The sequence below is a fragment of the Pelobates fuscus genome, chromosome 13 (assembly GCF_036172605.1).
Source record: "Pelobates fuscus isolate aPelFus1 chromosome 13, aPelFus1.pri, whole genome shotgun sequence".
Taxonomy (NCBI): domain Eukaryota; kingdom Metazoa; phylum Chordata; class Amphibia; order Anura; family Pelobatidae; genus Pelobates; species Pelobates fuscus.
In genome coordinates, this window is record NC_086329.1 from 112079051 (window position 1) to 112098852 (window position 19802).

General features: G+C 38.1%; 2 protein-coding genes across 2 annotated transcripts; both read left to right on the forward strand.

Moving 5' to 3' along the window:
• The first annotated feature begins 421 nt into the window (after nt 1–421).
• LOC134582729 (olfactory receptor 12D1-like) lies at nt 422–12977 on the forward strand. Its single transcript, XM_063439371.1, has 3 exons — nt 422–832; nt 953–1132; nt 12966–12977. The coding sequence occupies exons 1-3, from the start codon at nt 422–424 to the stop codon at nt 12975–12977; spliced, it is 603 nt and encodes a 200-aa protein (XP_063295441.1).
• A 1-nt stretch (nt 12978) lies between these two features.
• Nucleotides 12979–13934, forward strand: LOC134582730 (olfactory receptor 6N1-like). The gene has a single exon (XM_063439372.1). The coding sequence runs from the start codon at nt 12999–13001 to the stop codon at nt 13932–13934; it is 936 nt and encodes a 311-aa protein (XP_063295442.1). The 5' UTR covers nt 12979–12998.
• Nucleotides 13935–19802: the final 5868 nt, after the last annotated feature.

A 19802-nucleotide genomic window follows, 5' to 3' on the forward strand; every position in this document is an offset into this window, starting at 1 on the left:
ATATAGTCTGGAATCTGTATTGGTATAAAAAATATATGTATTATACTCACAAGTGTGGAGCCACTCTTATAGGCTCTTTAACAGCGTGTTGTGTAGTTAAGGACTACACACCCATATAGCAGGAACCAATAGCCCAATATAAAAAAATCGAAATTTATTCAAGTATTATGAATTTAAAATTCTAATGGCCAATTTAGAATAAATAAAAACACTTATACTATAAAAACAATTGAAAAGAATTATATTCAAGAAAGGGCATAATGGGGATGGTATTGAAGTCCCCAGGACGCGTTTCGCCAAAAGTTCTGTCGGCTTCCTCAGCTAGGTAAAAATCACAATACAATCCTCCTTCCATCAGGAGTCCTGCTATTATACCTTGTCCGTAATTTTGAGCACGGCGTTCAGCTGTCTTCAAGCCCCCATGTATTTTTTACTTGCTAATCTTTCCTTTCTGGATATATGGTTTTCTTCAGTCACCGTTCCAAAGATGTTGGTTGGGTTCTTGTTTGATAATACAATCTCAGTTTGGGGCTGTATTGCTCAGATGCACTTTTTCCACTTCCTGGGATGTGCTGAAGGTGTTTTACTTGCTGCCATGGGTTATGACCGATATGTTGCTATCTGTAGCCCATTACGGTACAACATGATTATGAATAAGACATTTTGTACCCAGCTGGTTTTCACATCATGGTTTATTGGTTTCTTTTCAGCTCTGATTCATTCAGTTATGACGTCAATGTTGCCATTTTGTCATTTTAACAAGGTCAGACACTTCTTCTGCGATGTTAAACCAGTCATTAAGTTAGCATGCTCCCGTACAGTCATTAACCAAATCACAGTGGCAACTCTAAGTGGTTTTTTAAGTACTTGTACTTTTTCCTTAACTTTTTTATCTTACCTTTTTATAATCATTCATCTTTTCAAGATACATTCCTCACAAAGAAGCCTCAACGCTTTTTCGACATGTTCCTCCCATTTGACTGTTGTCAGCTTATTCTATGGCACGGCCATGTGTACATACCTTGGGCCTTCTTCAGATGATTCAATAGAAAAGGACAAGGTTGCAGCTGTACTGTTTACTGTAATCACACCAACCCTAAATCCTATCAGTTATACTTTAAGGAATAAGGAAGTGAGGAAATCTCTGAAAAAAATGTTTCAATCATTGCAGTGAATATATATAGTGCTAAAACGATATAACCATAACCATGTTATAAATAAGGTCAATTCAAGTGTAATGCTCTGCGTACTTTGATATTATTGCTTTAAAGGGACCCTATGGTCACCAGAAGAACTCTGACTTAGTTTAGTTGTTCTGGTTAGTATAATCATTATATGCAGGCATGCAGAAAAGGCAGTGTTTCTATTGCCCCTAGAGATACCTCCAAGTGGCCACTCCTCAGATGGCCCTGGAGGTTCTACCTAACTCAGTGCTACACAGTAGGCCACACTGCCGTTCAGCGTCTCCACGCTCTGTATCAGTACGCTGATTATACCTCACAGAGATGCATTGATTGGCTAAAAATTGCAAATTTTGATGATGTCACCAAGGGGGCGGAGCTAGCACTGGCAGACCCGCGCGGTGCTGGAAATAAGATAAGTTGTAATTCCTTTTAAGGGGCTAATATTGTGTTCCTGACCCTATGGTGTTCCATTAAATAGGTTTAAAAACAGAGTTATGTATTAAATTAGGAATTGAAATGACCCGACAAAGCAATGGCAAATCTTTGGCCAGTATAGCCATTTAAAAAATAAATAAATAAATAAATCCATGTTTAAAAATAGATATTTTTATAGCTTGCTGTTTTCTTGGTCATTTTCAGAAGATTCCTGGTTTAGCTTTCAATGCGTTTTCATATTCTCAATAATTGGTACATACACTGCAGATTTTTGAAGTCTAGGTTAATTATTGATAGACTAAACTAATTTTTCATCCCAAATTGTGACCTGTTTATTCAACATATTTTAGAACCTTTTAAATTATCTCAAAATATTTGTTTTATTTCCAGTTATTAACGTGTATCTTTTATAATGTTGTAAATTAAAATTGATCTACTATCTTAGTTCATAAATATGTATTTCTTGTCTGTTAAAAAAATAGATTTTTTTAAATGGTGACTATGGTAAAATTTATAGTGGATAAACTTTAATTTAATGACTTAAAGAACCTGCTAGAATCATTAGAATTTATTTTAGCTTGAGGTGTATGGTGTGATTCCTTTTTAAAAAATATTTCTTATTCTTCTGGTACTTTGGGAATTTGCAGCTACAAAAATGCCAGCAGATGATTGCAATCAGTGTTTTTATAGTTTTCTATCCTTTTACCAGATTGTTCAAGACTTTACATTCATGTTGTATGTTTGTTCTTTTTGACTTTTTACAAATATAAAATCTCTAAAACTTTGTGCCCACATTTTTCCTGCAAAGGATAAAGGAATAACAGAGACATTTGCATTTTCTATGAATTATAAGAGAGAAATAAATATTTGTTTATAATGCTTGTCTAGGTGTTCAGGGACTTTCTCTGCTGTAATTATTTACACGTCTTGTTTTTTCCTTTATTGGTTACGCTGCATTTGAGACCATATGGTAGCCCAGGAATGGGAATTACCCCAATGATGGCATACCATTTGCAATAGTAGACAACCCAAAGTATTGCAAATGGGGTATGTTTTTTAGTAGCCACTTGGTCACACACACTGGCCAAAGTTAGTGTTAATATTTGTTTGTGTTTGAAAAATGCAAAAAACTAATGTGAATGCCAATTTTGGCCAGTGTTTGTGACTAAGTGGCTACTAAAAAGGACTAGACATAACCCATTTGCAATACCTTGGGTTGTCTACTATTGCAAATGGTATGCCATTATTGGGGTAATTCTCATTCCTGGGCTACCATATGGTCTCATTGTTTTATGGTGTCTTGGAAAGTTACAGGGTTAAATACAGTGCCAGCAAATACAATTCCCTGGACTTTCAGCTGGGTTGTCAGGCAGGTCCCGCAAATTGTAATTAATAAAATGACCTAATTATGTAAAATTATTACATAAATATATAGTATATATATATATATATATATATATTTGGGAGTCTAGTCAACTCCTTTTTTTTGCACCCCTCCCTGTCACAGGTCCCTATTTAGCCTTGTACTTCAGAGAGCCCCAGATGGAATTTTTTCCCCAAGTAAGTGGGTTAATCTTATAAGAGCAGACATTAAGCTGTTAGTGTAGGACCTGCCAAAGATGGGGTACATTGACGTTGTGGCAGGCTTATGCAATGTATGATCATATAATGTAACTAAACCCCCATTATTTTTTGCCTAAATTAGGTGTTTTTAAAAAAACATATAAAATCTTTCAACATTGAAGTTGCTGTTTAGTGGATAGGTGAGTGCGCTGGATCTTGTGTATTATATATATATATTTGTGTTAGGGGCACATAGCTGTATATGGAGTAAGTTCCGGTATAAGCGTAGGATAGTATAAAGGAGCAAGTCGGTTGTGGTGTGCTGGGACCAACGATATGGTAGGCCTGTAACTAAAGAGGGCCCACCAAGGAGTAAGAAAAGAAAAGGAAAAAGGAAAAGAAAGGAAAAAGTGTTGAGAATGGGGAGTGGTGGGAGGGTCATGCAAACGCTGACCTCGAACTCTATGAAGCCAGGTAAGGGGTGTTTCTTAAATAGGTAAGTGTATAATCATAAGCCTCACCCACAATTACAGGCCAAACAGCCTTAATACTTGTGTTAGGGGCACATTGCCGTATATGGAGTAAGTTCCAGTATAAGCGTAGGATAGTATAAAGAGCAAGTCGGTTGTGGTGCGCCGGGACCAACGATACGGTAGGCCTGTAACTAAAGAGGGCAAAAGTGAACAATCAAAGATTTAATTCAGTCAACCAATAAATACAAATTAACCATACATTTCCTTAAATGCATTTCTTATCTCTCGTACTGGTTTGGGTATCTTGAGGTCTTGATAAAAGTCCAGTGGGACTGAAACGTCGACACTCTGTATCCAAATATTTGATGCTAAAATAAAAAGCACTATTTGAAAAACATTTTGAGTCCTTTGAGTGCTCTCCATCAAGATATCGTACATATTCAAGCCGGGGATTGCACCAAGGCAACAACAAGACCGGGAAATGTGAGTGCGGGACACGTAGATTTGTATATATATTATATTGTATATATATATATATATATATTATTTTGTTCTATGTGTATTTTGATAACTATATATATTTAATATATATATATATATATATATATATATACACATATATATAAATATATATATATATATATATATATATATATTAATTTTAAAATACTGTTAGAATGAAATTACACATATATATATATATATATATATATATTATTTATTTATAATTTTTTTAACGTTTTTACATATTTATTTATTTTATATTATAAATAATTATAATTATAAATATATATATATAATTATAATTATGTATATATATTTAATCAATATCAATCTAAGCATATTTTGATATATATATATATATATATATATATATATATATACATATATATATATATATATATATATATATATACATATATATATATAATTATATAGATATTAATATTAAAATACACTTAGTGTATGTGTATGCATGTGTATGTGTATATATATATATACTTAGATCATATATATAATAAATACATATGATCTGAGTATATATTTTATTTTAAACTGTTTTTAAATATTTTATTTAACATTTTTATGCAGCTGGGGAGTACCTGTTGTTACAGGCACTCCCCCTGCTAGCACTGCAGTGGGCGGCTATGCCGTCCATGTGATCGTGAGGTCATCGCAAGGACCGGGTAAGTGAATAGGACGCCGGGGACGTTCTTTGCCGCTCCCCGGCGTTTAGAGCCGGGTATCCAAGGACGGCATAGCACGCCCGCCATCCTTAAGGGGTTAAAGTTGCCAGTTTCTAGTTTTTCAATCTGTTTCAGCAGGCCTGAAATATCTCTTGTTTTTCTCTGAATTTTAATTTCTCAATACTTTCCCCTCATGAGTTTACGATCACTCTCGTCTTTTATATATATATAATATCTTGTTTATATTTAGAGTTAGAGTTTTTATCTTCCCCTTGCCTGTCTCCTTTTTGTTATATACATCTCTTTCAGCATGTAGCTAATTTTATATTTTTAATTGAGTCCTTTTCTTCAGTTGTAATCTATTTTGGCTGTTTCTGCAGACATTTTGTCTTCACATTCCCTTTGTATTACTCACGGCACCCAAGGGCTTGTTGGACCTGCTGCTAGCAGTAAGTATTCCAGCAGAGCTCCCTTCCTAGTCCGTTGTATTCTGAGATGCCGTAATTATATTGGAGTCTCGGCCTCTCAGCCACCTTATGCATTGAGTGTTTTTATATGAATGGCTGTTCGGTCCTTCCTCCATCACCTTCTCATGGCTTCCAGTACTTTTTTCCTCTCCGGGATCCAGTTCTGCATTCTCCCTTCTCAACGCCACACTGCCTCCCAGGCTACCTTTTTTTTTTTTTTATTATGTTAGTTATTATAATAACTATTTTCAATGGTTTCTCTTACTATGTTCTGCTTTATATTAACATTTGCATTTATATTTCTCCTCTCAGAATAAAAATTAGCAACAGCACTTTGATAAAGCCGTGCCAGGTGAAACGAGTTATTGATTTACATACTATTTGTTTTTATAGTCTGCTATTATATTTATTTTATTAATTTGTAGTTTCCAATAAATATTATCCTGCTGGGATAATATTGACATATGTAGTAGATGTGTGGACAAATTACTGGGAATTTGTAAGTATCCTTTTTTTTTATTGCATGATTTCTAAAGTATAACACTACTGACACGTTCTGTTTGTCATGCATATAAACTGTGATCAAGGTCTACACACAGTCCCTGTGCAGGGAGTCCAAACTGGCTACACTGAACACCCCAGAGCTAAGCATGAAATCTGCTTCTACACCGGATATTATTCATTGGTTAAACACTGAATTACACTATCCTATTCCCTTTCCTTTGTTTGAATACACTTGTGTGACAGCTACAAGCACTATATTTTTATTGCAAAGTTTAATCTATTTTATTGGGTGCAAAGTTTATTTATTTTATTGTACGTATCTTTGTTTTAGTTACATAGTTACAAACCACAGCACTTTTGCCCACAGTCGCCGTGGCTTGACTAAGGCCCTGGAACCACTCCTTCCTGGAGCAGAATGGGGAATTAGCTCTAGTCCTTACAAGGACTTTCCCTGTTAAATCACCTGCAAACTGGAACAGCAGACACAGGAGTAAATCTTCCTTCCTTCCAATAACAGAACGACACACAGTTTTGGAGTGTAAGCTGGAATAGCCATTTAATGGAGGCACACTGCCTTTTATGCAAGTTTCCCAACAAGGTTGACTCTCAAGTGGACCTTGTTGGGCACAGGACACAAAGTATACAAGCCAATCAAAACAATGTAACAATGAACGACACTCCCACATACAGTATACAATCCCTCCCCTCTGCCTGTGATACACATAAGGTAGATAATACAATAACTTAATTATCCATAGACCAGGGCTGTCCAACCTGCGCCCCCCCCCCCCCCCCCCAGATGTTGCTGAACTACAACTCCCATGTTTCTTTCAATTAAAAAGATAGCCAGGGAATCATGGGAGTTGTAGGTCAGCAACATCTGGGGGGCCCATGTTGGACAGCCCTGCCCTAGACATAAAAAACACATATAAAGTCCAATAAGTACCCAAAACTACAACATATCCCCATGAAACATGTCACATCCCCTGATAGCCCTGATCTGGGCGAACAACATATCCAAAAATCACCCAGATCAGAGCAGGGGTTCAGGACATTCCTGGAACCCTTTTTGACCGACCGCACGCATGGTTTCATGCCCAAAACAGTTCCAGAAAATCAGGGCTTGAGGACGGTTTAGTTCGGTAGTTTGCAAATGAACAAACTACCGAACGGAGTCAATAGTGTTACCCTGGAGCTTGTTCCCTTCATCTAGGCCAGGGGTTCTCAACCCAGTCCTCAATGACCCCTACCAGTCCAGGATTTAGGGATTACCTGGGTGTGTCTAACATGTTTTTTTCATTCTTTTTCTAATCACCTTAGACACACCCAGGTAATCCCTAAATTCTGGACTGGTAGGTGGTCCTTGAGGACTGGGTTGAGAACCCCTGATCTAGATGAATGATCTCACCGAACAGTGCCCTTCTAAGCTTAATAGAAACGAACGCTGCAGATGATGGAAGTTCAGCGGTGTTCAGGAGTTTCTGTATCCAATTTCAGTTCCACGAGAATCATGCCCAAACACCGCTGCCTGCGTTCATGCAAACAAGATGGCCACCACCTCGTGGTTGTTCATAGGAATCGCAGCCATCCAGATGAACAATTAGAACACTGCGGTGAGAAACGTTCCAAGTTGTTAATAGGTTTTAACGAGCTCCAGGGTTGTCTCTGTTTGTGTGGTTGTTCGGTAAACGAACCATATAGTCCCAATTGCACGAACAGAGCATGTATATTAGCCTTTTCTATTGCAGGGGCCATAGTCACAGGGTAAAAGGCTGGCAAGTAGTCCCTCCAAGAACCCGTAGCAAACTCACTTGAAAAGGGGAGTTTGTCACAAATGTATATCTTTTATATTACAAATTAAGAAATAGTTTAACATATTGATGACACTTTGATATATGAAATAAATCACCCACAAGTTATCATTAATTTTTATTTTCTTACTAACTCATAAGGTTCAATCACACTGAAGAGCTACTGTAGCTCAAATGGCTGAAAACTTAATGCTGGCCATGATAGAAAGGTGTCACAGTGCCTCATAGTTTGCTGAGTATAGGGCTGCACAGTCACATACCTGTCATAGTGCTCATGATGGCCCCTGCCCACTGCCAAAAGCTCCTTCAATAGTGATGTGAGATTCAGAGCAGGACCATGGAGCAAAAGAAAAAGGGTCCTTGGTCTTTTCAATCAAGTTTTCTTTGGCAGTAAGATGCACTATGGGAAGAAGGCAGACTGGCATAGTCAGTGCTATGTTCTGTCAATGCTCTGCTTGGAAACCTTGTATCCTGGCATTCATCTGGATGTTACTTTGACATGTACCACCTACCTAGAGATTGTTATAGACCACATGGCAATCTTGTTCCCTGATGGCAGTGGCCCCTTTCAATAGAATTATACAATCTGCCACACTGCAAACATTTTTTTAAGAAAGGCTTGAGACAAGAGCTTGAGATGTTGCATTGGTCTTAAACGTCCTCAGATCTTAGTCAGATTGATCATTTGTGGGATGTGCTGGACCAACAAACCCAAACCATGGAGATCAGACCATGACCTAGCCATTTCTACCATTAAGTGCTGATCCTCTAAACAAAATCTTTTATATTTTTTAATTGTTTAAAATAGTGCCAACCAGTTCCCTAAATATTCAGCTTCTACGGAATATAGAATGGAGCTTTACATGTCCAGTAATGCTGCCTGATCTTGCAAGTCACATGCTCCTCTAGCACATAGCACATGTTAGTTAATTGTGTGCATACTATATGACAGGGTAATTCCCATTACAATTACGGATGGTCCAACTACTTTTGTGTAGTCATGAAATCCTTACATTGCTGGGTGTGCCACCCAATTCCATTTTCTTCCTGCACATATTAGGAATTAGGCTCCTTCTCGTGTGAGCTCCCCACACCTCCACTCAAGGGGACCATTTTAGGTATAAATTTGAGGAGAGTCTCTGGAAGCCGTTTAAGCAGTAAGTGTTGCAGTTAACATGTTTATCTCCCATGTTAAAAATAGTGTAGGACCCACCAAAGCTGCGGTATGTTGATGCAGTGGTGGGCTTAACACATTATGACTATATGTTGTAACAAATTCCAGATTTACTAAGAGTGGTGATTTCAAGAAGCCTTGTGAGATTTAAAAAACATTTTTGTGTATGTGCTGTTCCCTTATTCCATATTTTGCGAATATCGACAAAGCTTGTCTGCATGACTTCTGGGTGTGCCCCAAATTCTCTTTTATTACCATTCGATATGGTCATTGTGATGGAAACATGTAATTAATATACAAATAACTCTTTGCAGAAACTGTGCCTAAATGACCAGCAACTAATGTAAACAGTTGGAAGGAAACAGATTCACTTTCAAACGTGACCATAAACTAATATTAATCTTGGCTTATATGTATTTGGTGACTGCTGTTATTGGATAATGCAGGGGATATTTCTAGTAAAGAAATGTAATAAGGTCCATCTGCTGACTGGTGGCCTGCATGTTCTCTGTACAACTATATGAATGGCCTATGTGCTGATAACACGGACACGGGAATATCGATAAGCAACTCATATCTACATCAGTACATGGATAATACACATCGTCTACAGCAGAGTGAGCAGTCCGCACTATTACTTGTTGCTGGAAAGATATGTTTAGCCTTTCCTGTCCATCACATTTGGTTACTATTAGTTGAAATATTGCCAGTGTTAGACATGTATTCACTATGGAGCTTGTTAGTTGTCTTTTCCATACAATTCCCAAATCATGCCGCATTCAGTATAAAGTACTTAAGGACAAATATTCCCCAGTGTGAGAAGTCTTCCGACCCTCACTGGATCTCACTACTACCTCAAGGTATATAGGTTTAACTGTGATTCTTATAAGGAATATCCCGTTGAGTAGAGATACATTTCTTTGTTTCTCAAAAGAAGAGAATTCTATACATTGACCGATAGGTGAATATTAACATCATTTATTTTTACAAATAATCGATTTTAGAATAAAAAAAACAAACAAACATTTTATCATTATATCTCACGTAAGTAAAGAAACATACACGTTTGTATCATGTTTGTGTTTATTTAACTTGTGAAATTATATATGATATTTATTATTAGCAGTAAATGAGATGTCTGTATTTTTAATTCACAAGATGACACAGTTTTTTCCACTTTCTGTGCAATTTTTAAAACATATTTCTAAGTTTTGCATTTTGTTTATTTTCATCTTAAATGATTACTTGTATCGTTGTAATGAAGGATGTTTGAGTTAACAAATTTATTCTAAAGCAGGAATTGGCAACAGTGAGTCTTCCACCTGCAGACAAAGCATGACATAGTTCTAGGACAGCTAGAGGTGTTTCTTGTGGCTACTGATATACTAAAACATGTGAAGGGAGTGTTTGTCTCATTCTTTTCATTACTGTCAGCATTTTTTCTCTAATGACTATACCTAGTCTGCAGAAGGGTATTAAAATGTCATTCATCACACCTGTCATTAGAATGTCATTAATCACACCTGTCATTAGAATGTCATTCATCACACCTGTCATTAGAATGTCATTCATTACACCTGTCATTAGAATGTCATTCATTACACCTGTCATTAGAATGTCATTCATTACACGTGTCATCACAAAATGTCATTCATCACACCCATATAAAATGTCATTCATCAGACTGATCATTAAAATATCATTCATCACACCTGTCATTAGAATGTCATTCATCACACTTGTCATTACAAAATGTAATTCATCACACCTGTCATTAAAATATCATTCATCACACCTGTATTAAATGTCATTCATCACACTTGCCATTACAAAATGTCATTTATCACACCTGTATTAAAATGTCATTCATCGCACCTGTCATTAAAATATTATTCATCATACCTCTCATTAAAATGTCATTCATCGCACCTGTCATTAAAATATTATTCATCATACCTCCCATTCAAATGTCATTCATCGCACCTGCATTAAAATGTCATTCGTCGCACCTGTATTCAAATATTATTCATCACACCTCTATTAGATGTCATTCATCCCACATGTCACAAGGACTCATGGCCAGGTCATCACTTCATTGCTTTAACACAGTTGCGTTAGTCGCTTCCAAGGAAAAGAATAAAACATGTAGCACATCTCGTATGTGCTTTACTTCATTCAGGCAAAAGAAAGTGACTATTTTTCGTAAGGGCATATTTTTTCATTGAGACATCTGATCAGATAGGAGATATCTCAATTCCCTGTCCTGTCAGTAAGTCCTGATCGGAATGGGCAAAAATGTTGTGTTGGAACAATTTAATCGTCGTTGAGCCTTGTGCAATTAATGCATCTACTCTAACATCTACAAATTATTCTTTTCACCCCTGATGGGTGAGAACATTTGCTGTTACCACTTGTTCCCCTGGACAATAAGGGTCCTATCGTTAGACGTGTAAAACCATTTTAAGAACACAGTCTGAAAATAAAACAGGTAAAACAGAAAACAAAATACACTATGTCTTGACAAATTGTGTAAAAGCCAAGCTATGAGGAAATGTATTTTTTTTTTGTCAGGCCCAATTGACATTAAACTATGACAATGCTATGAGTAATCTATGGCTTACAGCTGAAAATAGCATTTACAGTCTTCCTAGTAGCATAGGACTTTAATCCTTTATAATAACAAAACATTTATTAACTGTACCAACGTACTATGATTTGATATTTAGTCATTGAACCAATATGTTTCTTTTTCCTCTTGAATATATTTTAGTTATTTTTTTGCCAATATTTTTTTTAAAGTAATTTTTATTTAATATGTTTGCTTTCACTTTATCATATTATCTTACACTGTAGTGATTGTTCAGGTTATTTTTTTTATACAACTTAAAACATCAGTTGAGATAGCATTACACTATTACTACTGTCTTTACTTCTACTATATTCTCTAACCCTTCCCGTTACTAGACAGGGGTACATTTTAAGTTCTGTTTCATTTATTTGTATTATTTTTACATTATTCCTTTGTTTTAGCAAGTGCCTTATGTGATAATGCAATATATAAAATGCATCCATCCATGTATAAAATGAGACCCAGGAGGTTTACATAATGCAGCCATCAAGGCACGAAAAATGTGCCATGTAACACACAATACAGAAGTAAATAGTAATAATACTACAACTAATCATTGTATTCAGGGAAACCCTGCAGATACAAGTATAAAGAGCAGGTGGAACCTTATTCGAGGAATAGGGATTTCCAATAGTTTGAATCTTCTATAAAATCAATGGAACAAAGTGACTATTACATGATAATGATGCCACAATGTCAGACAGAAGCCTTTGAAAATATCTAATACGTTTGTCAGATGGCTTCTAAAATGAACCTATCTATCTTAAACATTAACCAGCAGGTGATGTAAGAAATAAAGTCTTACGTGCAATGCAGTGAATATCACCTCAATCATAAGATGTTCCGTTACATTTTAAATATTGTAGTTTGGATGCATTTTAGACACTCCTCTCCCAATCCAGTGGACTGAAAGTAATTAAATGAATGGTCATTAAAATGCAGAAGGCCTCAAGCAATGAAATGACATCATAGCGCAATGATGAGCTAAGAGAGCAGGCTTTCACAAGTGAAAATCTGTGAAGCGTCTTCTGACACTCTGAAAGAATAATGTATTCGAGAAATGTACCCAGATTGTGATAATGTGCACATTAATGCATTTAGCATTTTTAGAATGGCAGACATTCCAACTGCCATAACAAGTGCACCTTATGTGCATAACAATAATGTCTCAACAGTAAAACTACCGTACTGTAATGGTTATGGTGCTTGGAGTGTCTATAAAAGGTCTTTCATATTTAAACATGATCTATGAAAGATGAATTAGTAACACTTTTTTCTGATTTAATTATTTAGTTGCACATCAGTTCTCAAATTAGCTGTTGAGGTATTTACGCTTTAGGAAGGTATGGTGAGGTCCTACTAGAGCCTTTTCATCCTGACATCTGAGGTGGGAAGAGTTAATAAAATGAGTGGGGAAATAATGGTATCTACAGCTCAGGACACAGCTATAAATAGAAAAGTGCTGTAATGCAGCTTTATTAATCAAAACTCGATTGCAATCTACTTGCCATCATTTAATAACTGTTTTGCTCTTACAGGAATCGTCGTAGAACCAACATTCTTCACATAACATGGTGATAGGAAACAAGACGAGAGTCACTGAATTCATTCTTTTGGGTTTTCCTGAGCTCTACCAATACCAGCTCTTGCTTTTTATAGTTGTTCTTTTAGCTTATACCCTCTGTGTCCTCGGGAACATGACTATAATTTCTCTGGTTATGTTGGACCCTTTACTTCATTCTCCTATGTATTTATTTATAAGTACATTTGCTGTTTTAGACATTGGGTTTATTACAGTTACAGTCCCAAAAATGCTAGCTAACTTGATTGCAGCAGATAACAGGATATCTTTTGTTGGATGTTTTACACAGTTGCATGCTTTTGATTCTTTTGGAGTAGCAGAATGCTATTTACTAATAATTATGGCCTATGACAGAGATTTGGCCATAAATAACCCTTTACGCTATCCAACAATGATGACAAGAACACTTTGTATTCAGCTTTCAGTTCTCCCGTGGGTCATTAGTTTTTCCATATCTTGTGTTCTCATGGTTGCTACAGTTACTTTAGAGTTCTGTGGACCCAATGAGATGAATCATTTCTTCTGTGACTTGCCCCCATTGCAGAATTTGGCTTGTTCCAGTTCTTTAATCAGCAAAGTTTTGACAATGGCTGCTGCTGTGTTAAATATAATTTTCCCATTTAGCACCATAATGTCTTTTTATATTCATATCATAAACACTGTTTTAAAAATTAAGGGTTTCGAAGGACAGAAGAAGGCCTTTTCAACGTGCTCTTCCCATCTCATTGTAGCTCTTATGTTCTTTGGAACTGCTCTCATTGTTTATATTAATGCAAAAGGTAACCAGTATGACAAATATCTTGCCCTTTTGTACACTGTCCTCACTCCACTGCTTAATCCTTTCATTTATACCTTTAGAAACCGAGATGTCAAAGAAGCCATTAAGAAATTAATTTATCAAAATCGACATTTTCAAACAACTTGACATTTTTTTTTCAAATTGACATATATTTTTATTGTCTTGTTTGTCATATTTAGTTTGCGGCGGCTGCTCACCAGGGTACAGAAAGAAAAGGGGATATTTGTGCAGGAACATTTGGTTACATCATAGGGATTTTACACATAGTCATACACGTTTTCCATCCTCAACTTTGCAATCTCAGCTATGTTTTGTGACGGCTTTAGCTCTGGGAACCTGTTCCCTGACCCCTGACACCCTCCCACCTTCTAGTTTTTCGGTCTACTTGTGGTCGCCTGGGTTTCTCTTGCCCGTCTTTCATGGCCTGTGGATGGACGCCGATTGTTTTACTGGGTTCTGCAACTGTCGTTCTCCCATACCTGTTTTGGCTGTATCTCTATATGTTCCCTATTGTTTGCTTTACTAGCTTGCCTGTGGGGTTGTCAGATTGCAAACTTTGGCTTCCCGCTCCTTATATTTCTTCCACCTCTCTCCCGCTATTGCGGTGTGCCTTTGTGGTTTCAAATATTTAGTAGCCATTAATTAATATTCCCAGTTAAGTGTGGTTTGTGTAATGAGGGCCTCTCTCGATGGTGTCGCTGCGGATTTAGCGGCCACCCCCTACCTAGCAGTTGCCCTTTACCTCTCCCCAGAATGTTTTTAACCTGGTGCATGACCACCATATATGTGTCATTGAACCTCCCTGTGCCCCGCACCTCCAGCAGACGTTTGGTGTGTTTGGTATATCATTGATAGCCTTTCGGGCACCATGTACCATCTATACTGAAGTTTTCTAATTGTCTCTAGATGTGTGGTGCACATTGTATTGCCCTTGTGGATAGTGAATGCCCTTTCCCAGGTAGGCTTCGGTATGGTGTACCCTAAGTCTTTATGCCACGCCTCTTGGAATTGTAGTGTGGTCTCTGTCTCCTCTTGTTGTAGCACGTTATAAAGTGATGATATAATCTGCTTAACCGGTTTGGGTGACAAGCATGTTTGCTCTATTCTATGTGTTTGTTGTTGAGTCAGGTCCCGTACCTTGACCCCTCCAAGGAATGATTTGACTTGTAGGTATGGGAAAATAGCTTTGTTGGGTAAATTATATAGCCTTTGGATCTCAGGGAAAGGCTTTATCGTCCCATTCGTGTATAAGTGGTGGATATTGGTGCATCCTCCCTCCTGCCAAGGCTTGTGGTCAAATGTCTGAATTCCCATCCCAATGCAGATATTGGGGCCTGCAGTGATATATCTCCCTCAGATTTCTCTCTAAGTTTTAACTCATCCCAAATTTTCAGAGTCAGTGAGGTAGTCGGACGGGGGTCTATGTGTGTCGGGTGGTGGTTGTGTGGGAGCCAGAAGAGGTTGCATAGATCCCGTCCTCCCACCCAATGTGCCTCTAGCTGTGTCCATTGCGGAGCCTTCCCTTGTGCTGTGGACACTTTGACCGCTGCTAGTAGCGCTGCTCTATAGTATGTGTGAACGTTAGGCAGTCCCAGCCCCCCTCTTTGATCGAGCGCTGTAGTGTTGAGGATGCCACTCTGGGGTTTTTCTTTGCCCATATGAAGCGTGTAACGAGACTTTGTATAGCAGTTAGGTATTTTTGGTAGTTGTATGGGAAGTTTTCTTAATAAGTATTGTAGTTTTGGCAGCAACATCATCTTTATTGCTGCCATTCTCCCCACCCAGGATAGAAATTTACCCTCCCAGCTATCTAGCGTTTTTGCCAGCCCCTTATGGAGTTTTATGTAGTTTTTTTTCCAGGAGTTTGTGCAGGTTTGTTAGGATGTCTATACCCAGGAAAGTAATGTGGTCTGTCCTTCAGTCAAATTGGAATGCCGTTCTGAGTCTGTCTGTCTGTATTCCTATCCCTATCGCTTGTGTCTTAGTGATGTTAAGCTTGTAGTATGAATGTCATTCATATTCTAAGAAAGTATCCACCAGGTTGGGAAGGGATATATGTGGCTGAGTTAGAGTGAGCAGTATATCGTCAGCAAATAAGTTTGCTTTATACTCCCTATCTCCCACTTTTACCCCGTGTATAGAGGTATGTTGCCTTATTGCCTCTGCCAGGGCCAGTACATACAAGAGCGGGGATAGCGGGCACCCATGCCTCGAGCCGTTAGATATTTGAAGTGGGTCCGACACGAATCCCGCGTTTACTACTCTAGTAGTAGGCTTGGTGTATAGGGCCCCGACCGCTGATAGGAAGACCTCCGGCATCCCAAACTTTGTTAGGACCGCCTTAAGGAAATCCCACCCCAGTCGGTCGAAGGCCTTTTCTGCATCTAGGGCCACCACCACAGTTCCCACCTTCATGCGCTTGGTGCTGTATAGGGTGTCTAGTACTTTCCTGGTGTTGTCTCCTCCTTGCCTGCCCTTTACAAATCCCACTTGGTCGTTGTGGATGATGTATGGGAGTATGTCGCTAAGTCGTTGGGCATATATTTTGGCATACAGCTTAGCATCGGTGTTTAACAAGGAGATGGGGCGGAAATTTTAAGGGCAGGTGGGTGGTTTTCCCGGTTTCGGGATGGTTATAATGTGTGCCAGCAGTGTTTCTTGTGGCAGTTGTCCGATTTTAGTGGCTTCGTTGTATGCTTTAGTTAAGTGCGGCGTAAGGGTGGTGTTAAATGTTTTGTAATAACAGTTGGCAAAGCCATCTGGACCAGGGGCCTTGCCTGTCGGCAGCCTCTGGATCGCCTCCGTCACTTCTTTTTTGGTGATGGGAGACGAGCGGACTTGACTTTGTTGCGGTGTGAGTGTGGGTAGTGGGATCTTGCTCAGATAGTCGATGATGGCTAGAGGCTGCGGTTGAGGAGTTGGCTCGTCATCTGCTAAGTTGTATAGGGAGGTATAGTACTTGGCAAAGACATTGCTGATGTCTTTAGGTGCTGTGATCTTGTGCCCACTGTCCGATTGGAGGTACGCTATCTTTTGTTTGGTTTGTAGTGTTTTGAGTCGTTGGGCAACTAGTTTGCTAGCCTTGTTACCCTGCGTGTATTGGGTCGCTTTGAGTTTGTGTAGGAACTGACCTGTTCCATCTAATGCCTGGTTGTGGATGTCGCGTGTGATCTGGACAATGCGGTCTTTTAAGTCTCGCGATGGGCTCTTTTGGTTTAATATCGTGAGGCCTGCTAGCTCTTTCTGCCATTTACGCCTTTGGGCTTCTGACTTTCTCTTAAGGTAGGCAGCCCTTTGTATCAGTATCAGTATCAGTATATATATCTATTTATTATCATTATATATATATATATATATATCTATTTATTATCATTATATATATATATATTTATTATCATTATAGATATATCTATTTATTATCATTATATATATATATTTATTATCATTATAGATATATCTATTTATTATCATTATATATATATATATATATATATATATATATATATATATATATATATATAGCCAAAGATGAAGTAGGAGCACTCAAAAGGACTTTTTCCGTGGTTTTAATGTGGTAAAAAGGTTTACAACAAAGTGTAACGCATCAAATCAATCGACGTTTCGACCCCTGAGGGTCGATCTTGAAAAAGACCCTCAGGGGTCGAAACGTCGATTGATTTGATGCGTTACACTTTGTTGTAAACCTTTTTACCACATTAAAACCACTGAAAAAGTCCTTTTGAGTGCTCCTACTTCATTTTTGGCTGCCTATTTCAGATGCTGGTAGCACCTAAGGCAAGAAAACTTTAAGTCGTTTAAGGGTGAGTGCCTGAATCATCTCTATTTATATATATATATATATATATATATATATCCAGGAAGAGAGGAGAGCACTCCAGAGGACTTGTTTTAAGCAGTTTATTCCGTGAAAAAAATCGACGTTTCGACCCGTAGGTCTTTATCAAGATACAAAACAAAGTACAACCGTGTTCATTATATACCCTAAAAGATTATGGAGTAATTACTTACCCTAAGTGAGTTGTGCACCCGATAGCCATGTGTATTCGATAAGCTGTGATTACTAAAACCGCACTGGCGATCCCGTCAGTGTGTGATGACGTCACCAAAAGTGCGACAGGGCGGAAAACAGACGTGCGCATGCGTCTAGGTAATCCCGAACACCCAGTGTGGGCAAAAACTTCCAGGATGTGTGTGAAGTGCGAGAATAATATTCGAAAGAGCTAAAAGGGAAGAGGATATATATTAATGAAGCCAAATATTGAAATGGGCGTGTAGTGTGTGGATAGCCACACTGGTCCTGCGGATAGGTACATCTAATGTTAAACGGCACAGACTGTGTGTGTTGCGTAAGGGACGAGAGTAGTAGAGAATACTAGACAAAAGGGGGTGGGAGCAAGAAGACAGAAGACCCTGAATGTGGAAGGTGTCAGAGGATGGGGAGGGTAGGTGATGTGTGGCGAAACGTGATACAACATAGAAGACATAAAAACGTATGAAACATAAAAAACATATAAGAAACATCAAAACATAAGAGCAAAGTATGACCAAAGCACTGTGTGTATGGAAAGATCTATGGGAGGAGATCTGAAGTGTTATCAATGTGAATGAGAGACTGTAAAACATAGAAGAAGTGGTAAAGTGACCTATGAAGAGATGTTATGCAGCTAGTGGTTGCAAACTAGACCCAGTGCTAGGTGTCGAAATACAGAGGTAGATAGGAAAAAAGTGACAGGACAAGAAATCCCATATAACGACTAGTCAGCATAATTGTATGCGATATCTAAATAGATACATCAGAATATGAATAGATGGACCAAGCAGGAACCTACGCTACAAATCGAGCGTGTAACAATGCCCAGCTTATTGATAGACAATGTAATGCAGAAGTTGGGCAGATGAATAAACAGGACCTAGAAACCACTCAGTAAAGAAATATAAAATAACCAATGAAAATATTAAACGAATAATATAGCGTCTGATTATAGAATGATGCTGAAATTGCAAGTACTCAATATCCCCAAAAAAAGGGAGGGATGGTAGGACCCTATATCAAAAAGATATGAAAAAATGAATAAAATAAAGTAAAGTCAATAAAAATAAACTAAAAAATAAACTAAAAAATAAATAAACATAACTATAGGAGCATGTGTGAGAGAATACCATGGGCGGCCATACTAGAAACTTATCAGTACCAGGCAGACATAATGATGTCCAAGTTTTAGGAGACGTCTCCAAAAATGCAAACAAACTCAAAAAAGTACAACAAAGTTCAAAAAATTCAAAAACAAAAACAAAAAACAAAAGACAAGAAACAAAAAACAAAAAACAAAAAACAAAAAATAAAAAGACAAAAAGAGGGGCTCAACGAGTGTCCAAAAAGGCATGGAGGGAGATGTATTCATTCAGTCCCCTCGGATGTACGGTGTCCAATGTCTTGGTCCAATATGCCTCCCGTTGGAGCAGGATCCTGGAACGGTCACCCCCCCTGGACAGAGGAGGGATATGATCGATGGCTATAAATTTGAGAGTCGGTAAACGGTGGTTCATCTCTAAGAAGTGTTTAGCCACCGGTTTATCCGTTTTGTTATCCCTGAACGCGGTCATAATGCCTGAGCGGTGTCCCCGCATTCTGTCTCTAAGCGTAAGATCGGTTTTCCCCACGTAGTATAGTCCACAAGGACAAGATATCAGATAAACTACGTGGGTAGTGAGACAGGTAATGTGGTGTTTAATGGGATAACGCTTCCCTGAGTGTGGATGAGCAAACGAGGAGCCTGTGAGCATATGTCCACAGGTAACGCAATTGGTGCATTTAAAGCAACCAGTTTTGCTATGGGTTTTCTGTATCCCATATTGGTCAGGGCAGTCATTGTGGACCAGAATGTCCCTAAGGTTACGATTTCGTTTAAAGGCTATGCGGGGGGGCTGTGCAAAGGCCGAGTGGAGTGTAGGATCCGAGGATAATATGTCCCA

What these genes read in the sequence shown, in the direction of transcription:
- LOC134582729 (XM_063439371.1), top strand. Translation starts at nt 422, where the DNA reads ATGTATTTTTTACTTGCTAATCTTTCCTTTCTGGATATATGGTTTTCT. An exon ending in CCCGTACAGTCATTAACCAA is followed by an intron (nt 833 to 952) that starts ATCACAGTGGCA and finishes AGAAGCCTCAAC; the next exon opens with GCTTTTTCGACATGTTCCTC.
- LOC134582730 (XM_063439372.1), top strand. Translation starts at nt 12,999, where the DNA reads ATGGTGATAGGAAACAAGACGAGAGTCACTGAATTCATTCTTTTGGGT.